At 39.7% G+C, this 19930-nt stretch overlaps 1 protein-coding gene across 9 annotated transcripts in view; it reads left to right on the top strand.

Moving 5' to 3' along the window:
• Window positions 1-19930, top strand: part of AAK1 (AP2 associated kinase 1) — a 250995-nt gene that overhangs the window by 92246 nt on the left and 138819 nt on the right. For all 9 annotated transcript variants that reach the window (XM_027865309.1, XM_027865308.1, XM_027865305.1 and 6 more), the window contains exon 3: window positions 9084-9202. In XM_027865309.1, the coding sequence (XP_027721110.1) occupies window positions 9084-9202 (119 nt within the window). The remainder of the gene's footprint in view (window positions 1-9083; window positions 9203-19930) is intronic.

Below are 19930 nucleotides of genomic sequence, written 5' to 3'. Positions count from 1 at the left end.
TGCAGAGAGTAAGGTATGGATGTGTCAGTACACCCTTTGGTGCACACCTCTTCCCCTCCAAACAAGGGCCAATAGAAATGCTCCTCCACGGTGTGCCAGCACACCTGGGTTCATATTCTATTCACTAGATAAATAAGAGTCCAGGATAATTATGGGGTTGTGAATGTGGATTACAGGAAAGATACTGACACCCTCAACAGAAACAGGGAGGTTTTGTGAAGGGGCAAGTTTAGTTGGGGGGCAGGCTGTTTTGGACAGGTTGAGTTTGAGATGCCTATAGGACATATAGGTGGAGATGTCCAACAGGTTGTTGGTGATATGAAATTGGAGTTCCGGAGAGATGATAGCTGAGTATATAGATTTGTAAATAATCTGTCTACATGTGGATGATAATCCAACCTATGGAGGCTATTGAAATCACTCAGAGAGAGGGTAGAGAGAAAGGAGAGGTGTAGAATAGGGCCCTCGGGGTATGTTTGGGGGATATTCCTGGTTAGGGGAGCAAGATGAGAATGTTGCCCTAGAAAGGGGGCAGCACGAAGAGACAATCTGATATGGGAGGAGAGCCAGAATGGAGCAATGTTATGAAAACTGAGGTAGAGAGTATTCACGTGGATGGGGTGATGGTCAATTACTAGTTTTGCTTTTGTTTTTTTTTTGTTTTTTTTTTTTGTGAGGCAATCGGGGTTAAGTGACTTGCCCAGGGTCACACAGCTGATAAGTGTCAAGTATCTGAGTCTGGGTTTGAACTCAGGCCCTCCTCACTCCAGGGCCAGTGCCCTATCTGCTGCACCACCTACTTGCCCCCAATTATTGTTAATATTATTTTCTTTGTACCTGTTTGGGTTAAGAAGATCTTTTTTTCTTTCTTTCTTTCTTTTTTTTTTTGCATTTACCTACAAGGGTATTTTGAAGTTCATTAAGCCAGTTCTGAAAATGTTGGCAAACAGGAAGAAACGCACAGACAAGAAGTGAATAATATACTGGATTTCCATCCTTTCTGACCTATTTACCTCCAGCATAAAGCAAGAATTTGGGATGTAAATCAAACTCTGATCTGAGGTTCTTTTAATATTATTCTGAATTTATATTACTTGAAACTAAACATTAAGACTACTTTTTCCCCCAAATGATCAGTGCTGTAATAATTTTGAGGGTTTACAAAAATTATTTCATTGGAGAATGGATTTTAATTCTACTGTTATCTGTAAGTACCTATCCCAGAAACTACAGCCCCAAGCCACTAGTCTCACTTTATAGAGATAGCTCTGGAAATGGACTTAGTTTTTTTTTTTTTTTTTTCTTTCTGGAATTAGGCAGCTCTTCAGCATCAGTTTTATTAGTTAGATGGCATGTTTGTAAGTCATAGGAAGAGATCTTAAGATCCCATGGATCCAGAGCTGAAAGACCATCTCTTTCAGCTCCCTCATTTTACAGATGAGGAAATTAAGGGGAAGTCACTTGCCCAAGATCACTTTGGCATTGAGAAGGGCAGAATTGGATTAAAAAAATCCATGATTCTCTCTGTTTAAATCTTATGAGCTTTTGACCTCTTTATTTGTACTTATCCAACTTGCTAATGAAAGTAAAAAGATATTATTAGAAGTTGGTTTTAACCTCAGCTGGGCAGCTAGGTGATACAGTGGACAGAAAACCAGGCCTGGAGTCAGGAAGACTCATCTTCCTGAGTTGAAATCCAGCCTCAGACACTTACTGATGGTGTGACCCTAGGCAAGTCACTTAACCCTATTTGTCTCAGTTTCCTCATCTGTAAAAGGAGCTGGAGAAGGAATGACAAACCACTGTAGTAACTTTGCCAAGAAAATTCCAAATAGGGTCATGAAGAACCAGACAAAACTAAATATTATTATTAACTTAACCTCAGACTTCAGAAATAATTTCAAAAGAGCTGTAATCCCACCTTTCTAGGACCTGCCATTTTAACCCTAGTTCAGGGAAAGTGGCAATCACAGTTTAGTGATTCATAATCCTTGTTTACAAATCTGAAGGAATATTTAGTTATGTCAAGAGATGTGATGAATGAAATTTCTTTATACTGCATGCATTGGAAAAGGGTAAGTGTTTTGAGAGGTGGAGGATCAGAGTTGTAGGTTAACTTTGTGATCTTTAAGCTATTACTCTCAATTTCGTCATCAATAATATGAGAACATTGGACTATATGGATTTTTTTTAAGGTGCCCTCTAGCTTAAATATTCTGAAACTCTGTGAAACATAAAATATCGTTGAATTGAGATAAATATATAGAATGGAATATTTATTCAATTTGGATATTAGTATAATTCTGACTGCAGCTAAAATGATAATTTGTTTCTTTTTACTGTTTGACTAAACTGTTAACATTAGAAATAGACTATTAGATTGCACTAATTGAAATGTACAAAAATTCAATATGTTGGAATTGTAGCCAACATTTAAATAATATAATTGATCTGTGAGCCTACAATTTAAAAGTATCATTGCCAAAGAAAATATCGCCCAAGTACAAGAATATTAGAGACATGAATTTGAATCAATATCAACACATGTTCTGGGCAGTAGCAGTGACACAAAGTTTAGCTAAGATATGATCCCTCCTGTAATTGAGTTTATAGTCTGATAAGTACAGGTAATCCTGATACACAATAATACATGATAAATACATTTAAATAGGCATACAACAGAGTTCCATGTATAGTCTATGTTCTGAAACATGAAAGGCTTTTTCCTATGTGAGTTGGTATTTGAGTTGGGCTTGAAAAGATGAGTAGGCTTCAGCAGGGGAAGAAGAGAAAGGCAGAAAAGGGAAGGGAAGGGCATTTTAGGGGTAAGTTATTGAAACAGCTAGGTGTGTAGTGGATAGAATACTGGGCCTACAGTCAGAAAGACTCATCTTCCTGAGTTCAAATTTGGCCTCAAATACTTACTACCTGTGTGACCCTTAAAGTCACTTAATCCTCAGTTTTCTCATCTGTAAAATGAGCTGGAGAAGGAAATGGCAAATCACTCCTGTATCTTTGAACCACGACAAAAGTTTAAGACTGAAACTATCTGGATAATGAGGCCTTTCCTGATTCTTCCTCCTCTGTCTATTGCAGGTACTTCCCCTTTGCCAAAAAAAAAAAAAAACCTGCTTCGTACTTGATTTTTATTTTATGTGCTATGATTTGTTTTTCCCTGATAGAATGTAAGCTCCTTGAAGGCAGGGATGTTACACTTTTGTCCTCGAAATTCCCCATTGCTTTGGCACATAGTAGGTGCTTAATAAATGTTTGCTGAGGGGCTGCTAGGTGGCGCAGTGGATAGAGCGCTGGTCCTGGAATCAAGGAGGACCTGAGTTCAAATCCAGCCTCAGACACAACACTCACTTGCTATGTGACTCTGGGCAAGTCACTTAACCCCAATTGCCTCACATAAAAATAAATACATACATGTTTGTTGATTTAATACTGAAAGGTAGAAAGGAGAAATATAGAAACACAGATGCCTATATGTCACTGTCAAAAATGCATACAAACTGATAGTGATCACTTGTTTCCCTGAATTAGATGCTTTACCATTTCAGTGTTATCATTTTAATAAGAGACAAATAAGTGTCTCTCTTACTATATAGCATGTGTACTTTTTCCCAGATAGCCTACAGTATATGTATCACATAGGGTAGACATTTAATAAATGTTTGTTGATTTTACATTTTGTGGAGTGCATTGTGTTGTCCTGTTGATTAAAAATGTAGACTTTGCATTCATGGTAAGAACCCTGAACTGGAAATTGAGAGACTTGGGTTCTAGTTTTGACTTGGCTATTTGCTGTCTGTGGGACCATGAAAAATGACACAATACTTAACTTCTGGTCACCCTTTTTTTTTTTTTTTCATTTCAGCTAATGTAAAAAGAATTATGTTAGATATGATCTCTACTACTTTGAAATAAAAAAATTAACACATTATATCAATATTCAATTCAACAAATATTTTTAAGAGTCTAAAATTTGCAATGTACCGTGCCAGGCATAATAAGATAAAACCAGACATTGTTCCTTTCTTCATGGCGCTTATAGGCAATTAGGGGGTTAGGAAAGCAAATAAAACAAAAACATAGAAAACTTCAAAATAAAAAAAATGTGATTGAGAATTTTTTTGTGTGTGTGGAAGAACTCTAGAAACTTTATAGTGCCATATTATTTTACTGTTATTGTAGGAGAGGTCCGAATAAAGAGGCATGAGAGATTTGAGAAAGACGAGATTATTTGTAGCTAGGGTTATCAGGGAAGGCTTTATCAAAGAAATGACACCTGACTTGATCCTTGAAGAAAGAGAAGGGTATTAACTGGAAGAAATTCATATGGAGTCTATTTCAGGTGTGGGGGATAATGTTGTACGCAAAGACATAAAGGTGGGAGACGACAGCAAAATGCTAGGAGTCGTATAGTTGACCTGAAATGTAGAATATGTGAAGTGGGGGAAGTGAAGTGAAATAAGGCTGGAAGGGTTTATTGTGAAGGGCCTGGAATGCCATTAAGAGTTTATATTTTATTTGATGGGCAATGGGAAGCCACTAAAAAGTTTAGAGCTATGGAGTGATGTGATCAGTCTTATGTATAAAGAAAATTGCTCAGAGAAGTTGGATTGATAACTGGATTGGAGAGGGGAAAACCTGGAGGGAGGGAGACCAGTTAGTTAGAAGGCTGTTAGAAGGGGCAGCTAGGTGGTGCAGTGGATAGAGCACCAGCCCTGAAGTCAGGGCTGGACCTCAGGAGGACCTGAGTTCAAATCTGGCCTCAGACCAAACACTTGACACTTACTAGCTCTGTGACCGTGGGCACAGAGTCACTTAACCCCAATTGCCTTAAAAAAAAGAAGGCTGTAACAAATGGTCCAGCTAAAAAGTGAAGCGGGACTGAACCAGGATGCTTGAAATGGGTATAGAAAGGAGGGGGCAGAAGCAAGGCATAGTGTAGAGACAAAATCAGGATTTTTCAGCCGAATGGATGTGGGGGTTGAAAGGCAATGAAGAGTCAAAGATAACTCTAAAGTCAGGCACTTGAATGATTGGCAACTTGGTGGTGCCATCCACAGAAACAGTGAAATTTAGAGGAGAGGCAGGTTCTGTGAGGGGAAAAGACGAAATAAGTTTTGGACATGTTGGGTTTGAGGAGATGGCAGAATGGCGTGGAGATGTCCAGCAATTATTTGAGAATTTGAGGATCAGAGAATCTCATGTTGGCTGGTCACAGTGGACCGCAGTAGAGTACGGTGCTACCGTCATCTCCCTCACAATGGAAGCACACTCTGTGTATCGGTGCACAGCCATCTGAATGTGGGAGTATGGTTTTTGTCCCTCTAAAGAGCACAGTTTCTGCTCCTTTGACCCACTTACTATTTCCTGTGGATAACTGAGGACCTCTAGTGTCTTCCGGTTTCATACTTCTTGTGTTTGGGCACTTCCCTTCTTCCCTCTTACTTTAACGTGATCAGCCAGTCCCCACAAACAAACCCTTCCTGGGTCTTGATGTCCTCTGTTCTAAGAATCCATTTGCTGTTCCTCTATGTTATGCCTTGGTCCAGAAAGCCAGATTCCATTCTCTGATATCACTACCTTAAGTTCACTTCCCATAATATCCACTGTCTTCCCTTCCATTGGTATCTGTGACTGCAGCAACACAAATCTTAGTTTAGCTTTTTGACCAAGAATTCATAATCCCTAGAGGTTCTTTCCAGATTATTCCTGTCAATATTATCGGTTCAAAAATGGATCACTATAGTGGGTGGTAGGCCTTAGGTGTGACTGAGAAGTCTCAGAGGGTTCTCCGCCCCATCTTGAATACGCACGTGGGAAGACTGCACATCCCAGTTTTACACATCCGGTGGACATGTGGCTGCCTCCGTTCCTCTTTTCTACCACCCCCAAACGTGTCTTTTTTTTTTTTTCCCACAGGGTCAATGACAGATCCTGGTAAATCTTTATTCTTTCATGGAGCAAGGAGAGGCCTCTGACTCTTCAGAAGGTCCAGAGCCATCTTTTGTGTAAAGAACCTTGTCTACAATATCTATCTTTGGATGTTCCAAATGCTTTTCATCTTCTTCCTTCTTTCATTGTGATTTTCCTCCACTTTCTAACGTCTTGACAACTCTAAATAATTCTGATTTGAATTCCTATGTATTGCATTAGAAACTGATTCCTTCTCATTCTTTTTTTTCATGAGATCTTGGATCTAAGCTGAAAAGAACCTCATTGATTATCTAATCCCACCCCCTTATTTTACAGACAAGGAAACTGAGGCTCAGGGTTCTAGAGGTGGTAAATTTAAGAGGTGGGATTTGAAATCAAGTCCTCTAAAGCTCTTTCCACTGTACCATGGTCTCTCTTTTTCTTCTGCCCTGCAGGGAATTCCTTCACCCTTTGTAGTAAGTTGGAAAGCAGAGGTCCAAGTGCCCCCATAGCCCTTGGATCATCTTCTTCTGCAGGGAGTCTAATTTGTAGAATGACAAACTCTGCGGGTCACTTGAATGGTGACTGCTGTCAGCCAACATACCTGCAGACATTGAGAGTCTCTATTGCTTGTGTTCCCCTTGGGAAGCACTGTGGCAAACTGCCATGAGTGTGCTTTGTCTTCTCAGGCCCTGTTGCCGTGGGTTCGGGAGTTCTTGCTTTCCTAGGGCACTGAAGTCCTTTTCTTTTACACTTCCTCTTCTGGTCTCTCAGGTATTTAGCCAGTAATTAGCTGTCTCTTGTTCATGCTCTAATTGCCCCCAGTACGAGCAGTACCTTCAGCTAGTAGAAACCTTTGAATAGCCTTGCCAGAAAAATTCCAAACTCACTTCAACCTCCTGTCATTTTTTTCAACTGGTGCCTATTAATTTTGTTTCACAGATGCCTTGCAACCTCTCAGTCACTGCAGTCCATGGTACTCTCATCACTGTTTTAGAGTTCAAGAAACCGAGGCAGACAAAAATCACTTAATTTCCCACCATCACAGGAAGATGAATCTTCCTGACTTCAGGCTCGGCACTATCTACTGTGTCACCTAGGTGCCCTGAATCCAACCTTTGGCACCTATTTGTAAGACCATGGGCAAGTTATTTCACCTCTGTAAGACTTGAGTTTCCTCATCTGTAAATGGGGATAAATAATGACACCAAGAGTGCCTTTCTGGTAGGGTTGTTGTGAGCATTAAAGGAGATAATGGATGTAAAGCACTTTACAACCTTAATGGACTATAGAAACATCTATTATTATTGTCCTCATCTTTTTTTATTGAGATTCAGATAGAAATGGACCTGGGTTGTCAAAATCTTCATTATTCTTTTATATTTAATGTACTATGGATGATTTTTGTTGTTATTGTTCAATCATATCTGACTCTTCGTGACCTCATTTGGGGTTTTCTTGGTAAATTTACTGGAATGGTTCCTTCTCCAGTTCATTTTACAGATGAGGAAACTGAGGTTAAATGATTTCTCCAGGGTATTACATAAGTGAATAAAGTAAGTTTTATTTTTAGTTGAAGGCTCACAGCAAGCATCTCCAGTAAAACTGCGTGGAATCGAAATTGTCCATTTTACCTTCTGTGAGTTTCTTTTTTCCTTATTTGGTCAAGAACTCTTCTAGCCATAGCTGTGAAGGGTAATCCTCTTCCTTGCCCTGCTAATTAGTTTATGATATGATCTTGTATATCTAGGTCATGTATCCAGTTGGAGCTTATTGTGGTATATGGTATAAGATGCTGGTCTAAGCCTAGTCTGTCCCAGTTTGCTTTCCAATTTTCCTAGCAGTTTTTGTTGAGAATCCCAGTGGTTGGTGCCCTTGGGTTTGTTAAGTACTCTGCTATTATGTTCAATTGCTTCTGGATTTTGGGTACCTAAGCTCTTCCATCTGCCTCATTCTAAACACTGCAGCGCATTCACCACCTTCCACACTCAAAAAACTTTTCTGATAGCCCCAGCTGCTAGCACCCTCCTTAACAACTTTGTATTTAACTACTTTGCTTTTATTTTTGTATTTGTTCTGTATGTGCTAATATATAGCGCATGATGTGTCTCGCCCTTGAGACTATATAAACTCCTTGTTATATCTAAAACTAGGAGAGACCTCAGAGGCCATCTCGTCAAAACCCCTCATATTATAGATGAGAAAATTGAGGTTCAAAGGTTAAATGACTTACCATCCCTTAATAATTTTTAAATTAAATTTTATTTTTTTTAATTAACAAGCATGTGTTTTCTCTCTCTCCCAAGTTCCATTACCGCCACTGCCCTCTCTCAAAAACAAAACAAAATAAAAACTCATGTAACAAATATGCATAGTCAGGCAAAACAATTTGTCATTGAAATGCCAAAAATATTTGTCCCTGAGTCGCTTGATTTTGGTTTCCTCGATTTTTCATTTTCGTGGGGATAGCTCTGTTACCATTTAGTTATTGAATCATTCACATTCTCAAATGAGGTAACCACACAAATACTCATAATATGTGAGTATGTGCCCCATGACTTCTGAGCCATGAGCCATGCTTGTACTTTTTTAGGGAAGAGGAAAATTTATCTCTTCCCTTCGCTGGCCTTCCCCAAAACAGAGCATCTCCAGTAATTTTTTTATCAACATTTAGTCAGGGCTCTAAGCAGAAAATGCATCAGCATTAACAAAGTCTCCTATGTTGACTTTATTCCCAAGAATATGGATGACTAGTCTGTTCTTAGGTGAGGGTGGGGTATTTTTCACTTTTTGTTTGTTGATTCTTTGTACTTATGTCTCCAGTACCTAGTACCTAGCACTGAGCACACAGTAGACACTTAATAAATGTTGATTGTTGGGTCGATGATTGATTTCTCATCCTGTCCTTCTTGATATTTTTTCCATGCCTTTCTAACTTTATTTAGTTAGTTCCACTGTGCACAGGAGAAGCAGGGACCCTGTCTGCTGTTGCCCAGTCTGACCAGTAGTGTCGATTTATCTTCTGGGAAATCTGAGCTCATTTGGTCTGACCCCCTAGACCACTCTAATTTTATACATCTATTAAACACCATACCTGAACCTAACTTAGCTGTGGCCAGGATTAACTTTGAAAAAATTGTCTGTTTCTTTCATAGGGGGATTTGCCATTGTCTTCCTGGTGAGGACAAGCAATGGGATGAAGTGTGCCCTCAAACGCATGTTTGTCAACAATGAACATGACCTCCAAGTGTGCAAGAGAGAAATCCAGATCATGGTAAGTCTGTTCGTTTCAATTAAACAAACATTTATAAAGCAAATGACAAATGATGTAAATATAGGGAATTGATACAAATATAGATAGATAGATTAATTCTACATATATTTATGTATCTTAGATATCAGACCTTTAGCAGATAAGTTGTCTATAAAGATTCCCCTCCCCGCCTCAATCGTTTCCTGTGTCTAAAGTCCTCATGGCTGTTATAAATCCAAATAACTTTTCCTTGTGGTTGATACCTTGGAAGATGACAAATAGGATCATCTCTGGCAATGTAGTAATTCCTTGGTCTTTCTAAGAACCTGCACTGTCTGACCTTCAGTGGTGGGTATTAAACTCTTTTTCTGAAAAACCTTGGGAATTTATCAAGGCGACAGCTTGGTGATTGGGTTAAGCCATGGGTGGAAGGTTGAAGGATGCAGTTTTTAGCTCATTGTAAGGAAAAACCGCCTGCAAATTAGAAATGCCTCAAAGTGGAAAGGGCTGCCTCAAGGGATGTAGTAAGTCCCCAATCTCTGGAAGTTTTGAAGCAAAAGCTAAATGACATCTTTCCAGGAATATTATTGAGGGGATTTTAGCTGAGGAACGGGTTGGACTAAATATCCAGTGAGAGAAGTGAAGAAGTCAGCCTGGCAGGTTTTGATGCTTCTTCAAAAGTTCCAGGTTCCAAGAATATTGCATAGCTGTGGAGGTTCCAGGAAGAACTCGGCCAAAGGATGGGGCCACATGGGCCGAGGGATCTTCTCAGAAGAAAAGGAGAAAAGGCTACAGGAGGGGAGGCATTTTCCTGGTGAGAATATTGTTGGGACATGGAGGAGAAGTCCAGAGAGTGAGTAGTGGAAGCAGGAGAGAAGAGGTCTCTGAGATTCTATGATTCTGTTGGTTTCAGAATTTAATCCTGTTTTGTGTGACCTATGAGAGAGGCAGGAACACTAAACTAAGAATGAGAAGACCTGCATCCTAGTTATGGTTCTAACCCTTAGTAACTGTGATATTAGACTGGTTGCTTAGTCGTTCTGATTCTGCTTCCCCAAATATTACATGGAGGTAATGTTTATGCCTTGTAGAGTAGGAAAAGTAGGGAAAGTCCTTAAGAAAGCATAAAGTGTCTTTGTAATGACAATGATGGTGATAATATTCCTATACCTTGGTTCTTTAAAAACTGAACAGAACAAGCACAATCATATAGAGTGTGTTCAGTCCGAGGAACCTTTCTCTAAGGGGTGTCTAATTTTCTTGAAATTGTGAGTATGGTCATCCCAAGAGCAAGGCAAAGCAAAGACAGGGGGGGTTCCTTTGGGTGAGATAGAGCTGTGGAGGAGCTTTGTCCAGTAAGTGGTAGTGAAAAGAGAGGAGTGGATTTCAAGTTGGAAACTCATAGATCTGGAGTTGGGTGGAAACTCAGAGACAGCTGGTCCAACCCCTTCATTTTACAGATGAGGAGACCTTGGCTCAAGGATGTTTATTGATTTGTCTAGGGTCACACAGGTAGGATTTGAACCCCATTCCTCTGACGAGAGAGCCCAAGCACTTTCCACTTTACCATTCTGAGTTCAAGTCCTTGCTCTGACACTTACTTAGTATTTTATGTGATCCTGGGCAAGTCACTTTGCAAAGAACTGTTCCTTCATCTCTCCATTTTTAAAATGACATCAGACCAGATAATATCTATATGTTAGCATTTATTTCTACGATTCAAGATTCTTTTGGCTCCAGGTAGAGCAGAAAGATTTGGCATTGTTTTCTGGGGCTCCTAGAGGTCTCAGGCTTAAATACCTACCAATAGTGCTACCCATGTCTGGTTGCCTGGAAGTGGTGTACCCTTCCTCCCCTCCATATCCATGCTTCAAGCTGTTTCCAATAACTTCTTCTCTTTTTGAGATTATTCTTGATCTTTTATTTTAACCAGATTTTAATCTGTTGGGTGGAAAGGGGAAGCCCCACAGCATGATTTGTCCTAAGCTCGGTACCATCCTTGGAAATAATATGTCACCATACTATCCTGATGGGGCAGCTAGGTGACAGAGTGGATAGGGTGCTGGGCCTCGAGTGAGGAAGACTCATCTTTCTGAGTTCAAATCTGGCTTCATTGTGACCCTGGGCAAGTCACTTCACCCTATTTGCCTCAGTTTTCTCATCTGTAAAATGAGCTAGAGAAGGAAATGGCAAACCACTCCAAGAGCTTTGCCAAGAAAACCCCAAATGAGGTCATGAAAAATTGGACATGACTAAACAAAAACAACAACAAAAAGTATCCTACTGGTCCATCTAATGGGAAATAGCATTTGATTTGACCTCAGACGATTTGGGTGCCACAAATGATTAGTGTGACCTTGGACAAGTAACTTCTCCTCTCTAGGTCCCAGTTTTGTTTTTGTTTTTAATTCCAGTGCCTTTTTTCTTTTGTATCATATTGATTCCCAAACATATCTCTCGTCTTCTCATAAGCCTTTACTGGCAATAAAAATTAAAAACAACTTAAGTCAACTATGTTTCCAAAGCTATGGAATATTCCAGACCCATAGTGTCCTATCTTTTCATTTTATTATCTCTACTCCAAGTGGACCTCAGTTTTTTCATCTGTAGCATGAGTGAGTTGGACTAGATCGTCTTGGAGGGCTCTTACTACTTTTGATATTTAGCTCTGAAGAACAGATATATGTGCCTCAGCCTTTGGTCTTACTTCCCATATTTGCAGAACGAGAGCGTTATGTCTCTTTCAGGCTATGAATCTACAACAGATGAAGTAAGTGAGATTGCAGCATATTGGGGCTTGATCAGTCAGCTTTATTGATGCTTCTTGGCTAATTGCACAGGGCTCCCATTTTAGAAAGTTATCTTGCTCTGGCTGGCTGATAAATGGACTCTCACTAATAGAGCTTGGCCATCTCTCTTATTTGGCATCAACCCAGATTTTTTCCAGATTCCCAATTATTTTTTCTCAGGATTTATAGACCATCTCAGATGGATCACAGCTGATTTGTGTTCCATTAAATGTAAAGAGACCGTTTGTTCTTTCTTCTGGACCCTCCAAAGGACATGACCCAAAAGAATCTCTAATTCATTTTGGCTTCAAAGAATCGTCTTCATTTCCATCCACTCCCTTAAGTAAATCTTGTTCTTCAAATAAAAACAAATTCAGGGAAGGGCCAGATTTGGAGTGAGAAGGCTAGAAGTTTATGCGAATCATAAATTTTAGAGCTAGGATGGAATTCAGAGGTCATGGAGTCCGACCCCATCATTTTACAACTGGGGAAAATGGAGCCCAGAAGGCTTAAGTGATTTGCTTAAGGTCATACAGTTTGCAAATGGAGTTGAGACATCAGCTCAGGTCTTTTGTTTCCAAGGCCAGTGTGTTGGGCTCTTGTGGATTGCCATTTCCTTTTGAGTCAATATTGAGTTAGGGTATCAAGTAAGCAAATGCAATGTTCTATGGTATTAATAGAGGTAGAGTGTCCAGGAATAAGGAGAACTCTGACTTGGTCAGGCCACACCTGGAGGATCCCTGTTCTGGGCACCACCATTGAAGAAAGGACATTGAGAAACTAGAGGCTAACCAGGATGATCAAGGTTTTTGTTCTCATGCCATATGAGGATTGGTTGAAAGAAATGGTGATGTTTAGCCTAGAGAAGAAAAGTCTTGGGATAAGTATGACTCCTTCATTCATCAGGCTTTCAAGCGTTTGAAGAGCTGTCCCATCGAAATGAAATTAGCCTTATTCTACTTGATGCCAGAAAGCAGAACTGGAATAGTGAGTACAGGTGGTAAAGAGATACATTTAGGTATGATGTAAGAAAAAAAATACCTGATAAGCAGAGCTATCCAAAAGTGGAACAGGTTGCTTTGGGAGGTAGCGAGTTCTCCCTTATTAGAGGTCTTCAAGTAAAGCCTGCACAGTTGCTTGTTAGGTATATTGTAAGAGGAATTATTGTTCAGATATGAGATCCAAATTCTATATTTTATTGTACCAGAAAAAATTATTTAAAACATTTTTTAATTTAAATAGTATTTCATTTTTCCCCAAATACATATTAAGAAAAAAAATTCTTTAGCCAATAATAGCTAACATTTACATATAGCACTTTAAGATTTGTACATTATCTCATTTTATCCTCACAACAACTTTGAGGGATAGGTGCTATTATTATTCCCCTTTTACAGAAGAAAAGACTGAGGCAGAAAGAGGTCAAGTGATTTTCACAGCATCATACAGGTACTGAGTATCTGAGGCCAACCTGAGAAGAGCCACAGGAAAGAAAACCCAGTTCCTTGATTTCTTAGTTTTATCTGGCATCCTCTTCCTTCTTCAACAATCATTTATTGCTCAGATAAGGAATTTCTAGCTACTTAATTCCACCTGGCACTGGTGGAGCCCCACTTGTTCAGAGAATGAAAATGAGACAAACAGATTGAAAATGTCAGAGGGACTATAGCTAATAAATTGATCAAGTATTTCTAAGGTTTTAAAGTGAGTACCTGAAATCTAAGTTGTTCTTTTACACATGTGAGAAACCTCTAGCATTTCCATGAAAAATAAACATGTTTTGCAAGTTCACTTTGAAATTTAATAATAAGGGTAGGCAGGCTGGTTCCCAGTGCAGAAAGTCCTATTAGAAGAATCCAGATGGAAGTTATTTCACACCCAGATTTTCTGTCACTTGTTACGGTTTGCAATTTCAACTTTCAGGAAGTTGATTCATTACTCTAAATAAGTGGATTTATACTTAAGATGCTCAGTTGCTACAGTAGGTGGTAGGTCTCTGAATCTGGTGGTGTTATGGTTCATTTGTGAGGCTTGTATTTTATCTGGGCATACTGTGTTAACTCTTTTTTCAAGCCTGTTACATTTATAACCATGAATTTCTTAGGCCTTCATTTAATTATTTTTAAAAATTATAAAGGGGCAGCCAGGTGGCACAGTGGATAGAATGCCAGGCCTAGAGTCAGGAGGACCTGAGTTTGAATTTGATCTCAGGCACTTACAGGCTATATGACTCTGGGCAAGTCATGTAACCCTGATTGCCTCCACCCAAAAATTAAAAAAAAAAAAGGATAGGGATTAGACCTGTGATTTTAGTGAATAAAGAACTATTCATTGAGAGATGATGATACAGAACTATTTCATTGAATAATGAGGAAATAATAGAGAACTATTTAATTGAATGGAGAACTATTTCCAGGTGAAGAAATTTCCTTTACCAGTGTAAAGTAAAAAGTAAAAACTTTTTCTACTACTTACCATCTTTAAGAATTTCTTGGTGGTGCAGAGGGTAGAGCATGGACCCTGGAGTCAGGAGGACTTGAGTTCAAATCCGGCCTCAGACATTTGACACTTACTGGCTACGTGACCCTGGGCAAGTCACTTAATTCCATTGCCTAGCCAAAAAAAAAAAAAAAAAAAGGATTTCTTGGAATACTTAGAAGTTAAGTGAATTGAGCAGGGTCATATAGCCATTACATGTCAGAGGTGGGACCAGAATCCAGGTCTTCCTGGGTAATAAAGACAGAACTCTTAAAAAATAGTTTAATTTAGACAGCATTACCTAACAAATCAAAGATGACATACTGGTTTTAAAAGAAAACAAAATCAAAAGATACAAATCAGTACTTTCCCCTCTCTCACCATATTGAGTTTGAAATACATATGGGACAACCAAGTGAAGATGTTCAGCAAACAGTTAGTAACGTGGGACTAGAGGTCAAAAGAGAAATGATGGCTGTGTATGTGGATTTGGGAGTCATCTACAAAGAAATGATAACTGAGCCCTTGAGAGTTGATGAAATAACTCAGAGCAAGTATAGAGAGAATCCAGGAAAGATTGCTGGAATACATTCAGTTTTTGTGGATGGGAGGAAGAAAATGAGAATAAGCCAATCAACTGATAGAAGAACTAAGAAAGAGCGGTATCATGGAAGTCAAAGAATGACAGAGTAGTGAGTCAAGAGGTGGTATTGGAAGCCAGACTATAAGGGACTGAGAACAGAGTGAAACATGAATATGTGAAGGCAGTGAGTGTAGATAGCCCTTTCCAGGAGTTTGACTGTAAAAGGGAGAAGCGCTATAATATTTTGATGGAATGGCAGAGCCTAGTAAACATTTTTAAAGGAAAGATGAGATCCAAGCATGTTTGTAGGCATCAAGGAAGGAATCACTGGGTAAAGAGAGATTTTGGATCAGAGAGAAAGAATGCTTGCAGAGGTGAGCTTCCAGAGGAAGTGGGAGAGGATGGGATTAAGAGCATCAATGAATGGGGTTTGGTTTTGACAAGAAGAAGGCCCATCTTTTCATTAAAGACTGTAGCAAAGGAGGAAATATAGTAGGAGGAAGCGAAGTGAGATTTTGAGGTGCAGAGCAGAGAAGAGGGACTTAAGGTAGATGCCTGTTATTTCTCCATTCTTAAGTGGAATGCAAGTAGGAACAGAGAAGTTAAGAGGGGGAATAACACAAGGCTATGGTTTGGCAAGGCTGGACTAGCGATAGAGAAAGGGAGATTTAAGGGTAGCTGATAGCATATGGTAGAGATAGGCACTGGGTCAAGACTGAAGGGGAAGGAAGGAAGTCTAGGATGAGGATAATGGAACAGGAGAATACGGAGAGATGATAGATACATAGACACCTAGAGTGAATGAGCATTTATTAGATGTTTACTTTGTGCCAAGACCTTTGATAAGTACCAGGTACAGAAACACAAGCAAGTAAGATAGTCTCTCCCTTCAGGGAGTGTACTTTCTAGTGGGAGGAAAGGCAACACATTATTATTGGGAGCTAGAAAGCGATGAATGGAGGGGGTGGAGTGCAATGATTCTCAAGAGGGGACAAGGTAACTGGTAAGGAGGAGAACAAGGAGGAGTGCAGAGATAGCCCAGGCATGAATAACGGGAAACATGGATGATGTCTTTCCTAAAATGGTGATCCTGGGGAGGGAATCACCCTTCAGGAGAGACTTCATCCTATAAGGATGAAGAATAGGTTTAGGAGGGCTGAGACAGAAAGAGAAATTTAAGGATTTAGAGGTTGTAGATGGAAAGAAGAGATTTAGAATAGTGGTAGTTCAAGGATATAATTCTCCCTACGTGTAGCTGAAGTGAAGTAAAGTTGGAAGTCATGGGATTTTAGGAGCTTTATGATCTGAGAGGCCAACGTATTCAAGGAGGCATCAATATATGTATGCTGAAGTCCTCAAATAGGGGGAGAGATTGGGATGGAGAGTTGAATTTTGACTCAGGTGGTGAATTCTTTGTGAAAACAAAGAATTATCCAGATGTCAGCAGATGACTATGATAAGGAGGTGAATTCAATAATAAAGATGGAGTGACCCTTTAAGGAAGAGATGTTGCTGAGTGGTGGTAGCAAAGGGACAGTCTAGAAATGGAGTGAGGAGCAGGGGGAGTAGTCCTTCAAGCAGATGAGGCAGTCCTTACCCTCAAGTCTTTACCCTTTCTAGTGGGAAAAGGCAACATCTATAGAAGATGAAAACCAGTGGAAGGAGGAAACCCTTCCTTCTGGCCCAGTGCTTGCAGAATATAGGACGCATACCTAGTACTGGAAAAGGTGACCACAGATGGAGTGTCCTCTGGGGAGATTGAGCTTCCTGAGAATGCAAGAAGATGAAATGACTATAAAGGGAAGAGATCTAGAATAAGAGCAGTTAAACAGTAGAGTGGGGATTCCAGAGGGCACAGTGGCATGTCTTCAGTTCTCTGGACTAAACACCCTCATTTCCTTCAACCAATCACAATTTGGCATGTTCTTTTGTTAGTTCATCTTGGTTACCCCCTTTTGGATGCTCTACACTTCGTTTATATCTTTCCTGAAATGTCGTATCAGAACTGAATATGATACTCGAGATGGGCTCTTACCAGGGCAGAGTACAATGAGATTATCCACTCTTACTCCTGGAAGCTATGCCTTTTTTGCCACAATCCAGGATAGTATTAGCTTTTTTGACTATTGATTCATTAAGTTGCAGACCACTAAAGCCCCTTGATTTTTTTTTTCCCCACAGAAAGTGTTATCTAACCAGGACCCCTCCATCTTGTACTTAGGAAGTTGATTTCTTAAACCCAAGTGTAGAACTGAGAGGCAGGTTGGTCTAATAGATAGAGTGCTGCCCTTGGAGTCAGAAAGACCTCTTTCAAATTCTGCCTCTAACATTTACTAGCTGTGTGACTATGGACTACTTACTTAACTTCTGAGCCTCAGTTTCCTCTTCTATAAAATGAGGGAGTTGAACTTTAGATGATCTCTAAGGTCCTTTCCAACTTTGAATCTGATTCTATGAACTTTACCTTTGTTCCTAGTAAATATCATCTCATTCTCTGCAGCCCATCATCCTGTTTTGTTGATTTCTTTGAAAGGATCCTCTGTTACTATCATCCATTGTGTTATAAATCTCTCAATCTATCTATCTATCTATCTATCTGTCTATCTATCTATCTATCTATCTATCTATCTATCTATCTATTCCATCTACAATTTAGTAAGTCAGTCTTCTGTGACTTCATCCAAGTCATTGATCAAAGTTGGCCAGTGCAAGGCCAAGGTCAGATCTCTGGGACACTCCACTAGAGATGGTCTGCTAAGTTTTGGCTTTCTCCAGAGGACACTGCATCCCTGGCCATCCTCTCCAGTAGGAGTTATTCCTTCTCTCGTGGCGCTGTCACACTTATCCAGGAGCAGGTAGCTTTCTGTTGCTATTTGTTCTGCAGCCTTTCATCTGAGGTTCATTCCATCTTTCAGTATCGACCTGCAAAGTTCGTTGTTGTTGCTTTGTCTTCCTCTTCATTTTTATTTACAGTTGAGGACTTGTATATATGCCTGCTGATTTCCCCTCCAGAACCCAGATCTGCAATTTCATCAATTTCTTCAATTTCCATTTCCCTATCTTCATTCCACCTTGGTCACCAACAAGAGTGCCTCTACCAAAGACTTCATCATTACTTCTAATTATATCACTTCCATGGCTACTGATGCTAAAATTCTCCTTTCCAATCATAACCTGCCCTTGCCTCACTTCTGATAAACCTGTTCTTTATCTTCACAATAACCTCCAGTCCCTCCATGCCTCTCTGTGCTCCCAATCCATCATGCCTTCTCTGTGCTCACCTTATATTTGATCAGTCCAACTATATACTATTCACCATTGGATCCTTTGTCCTGTTGTTAATTCCTTGCCAATCTTTCCCCCGGAGTCACCACCACAATCTGCTTTCTCTGCTTCCACTTCTCTAATGCTAAATGCCAGTGGAAGTAGCTATGTCTTCTCCCTGTTTGGATCAGTTACAAAGTCATGATATCTAATCTCAACTGGGTCTTCACTCCAACCAGGCAATCTTTATTTTTCCTTGACTATCACAATTTCCACAGTGGCTTTCCAGACTTTCACCTCTCTCTCTTTCAAAACCCTTAGCTTTTTTCTCAGCAGATGAGAAGCTGTTTTGCTTGTCATCTGTCATCAGCTTCCTTACCTCTTTTTCTCCACACCTCAAAAAACAAATAAACAAACAAACTTGTAGAGGTCCTTACCTCTTTTGCTCTAGACTTAAAGGAAGAAGTGGCCTTTCTTGCCAAGGATGGTAATTAATATACCTTTTTTGTGCCTTTCGTATCCCATTGCAGTTAGGTGGTGCAATGGATAGTGTGTTGGACCTTAGGCACTTAATGGCCATGTGATCCTAGGCAAGTCACTAAAGTTCTATCTGGCTGTGTTTCCTCATCTATAAAGTGGGGATAATAATAACACTTACCTTCCAGGGTTATTATGATAATCAAATGAAATAATATTTGTTTAACACTTTGCAAACTTTAAATTGCTATGTATATGCTAACTACTCCTACTTCTCCTCTTCCTGGCTCTTGCCCAAACAGTTTTTCCCTCATTCTCTTCTTTAATTACCTCTTTCCACTAAGTCCTTAAAAATCCTTCATTTGACACTACTAAGCTTTGTTCTATATCTTTCTTCCCTTTTACTGCCCAACTCCTTGAAAAACTTGTCCATTAGAATATACCCTCCTTGAGGACAAGTATTGTTTTTGCCTTTCTTGGTCCCTTCAGTTTAGTGAAGTATTTGACTCATTGTAAGGACTTAATACATGGGTCTTCACTGACCAGCTGGCTTCTCTTCTTTACCTCCCCACTCACTTTGCAACTCCTTATACATAAGCTCATGACCCTACCACCCCATGGAAACCTCTAAACAAAGTTACTAGATATCTCATAACTGCTAAATTCAGTGGCCTTTTCTCAGATCTACTTGACCTTTCTGTAGTTTTCACATTTTGGACTCTCCCCCACCCCGACCCCTTTACTTCTTTTCTGTATATTCTCTTTCTTTGACTTCCATGATACTACTTTCTACTTATTCCCCCTCTACCTAACCAACCATTTCTTTTCATTCTCCAAAAGGATATTGAAAGAGAATTTGGGCTGAATTTATTAAGATGAAATTCAATAGGGATCACTGTAAATAGTCTTGCACCTGAGTATAACAAAATCAACTTCATAAGTATTAGATGAGAGCAACAGGGTTAGATAGCGGTTCAGAAAAATATCTGGGTGTTCTCGTAGACTTGAAAGTTCAATAGGAGTCTGAAGTGTGATACAGCAACCATTGGTTGCAGTAAGAGGGCTACAGCTTCCAGGCAAAGGGCGATGACAGTCAGACTGTAGCCTCTCCTTGTCAGACCTCATTTGGAGTATTGTGTTCATTTCTAGGTACTACAG

The sequence above is a fragment of the Vombatus ursinus genome, unplaced genomic scaffold, assembly GCF_900497805.2.
Source record: "Vombatus ursinus unplaced genomic scaffold, bare-nosed wombat genome assembly UNPS02014778.1, whole genome shotgun sequence".
Taxonomy (NCBI): domain Eukaryota; kingdom Metazoa; phylum Chordata; class Mammalia; order Diprotodontia; family Vombatidae; genus Vombatus; species Vombatus ursinus.
Note: the sequence above shows the minus strand (reverse complement) of the source record. Positions and strands in the feature narration are given on the sequence as shown.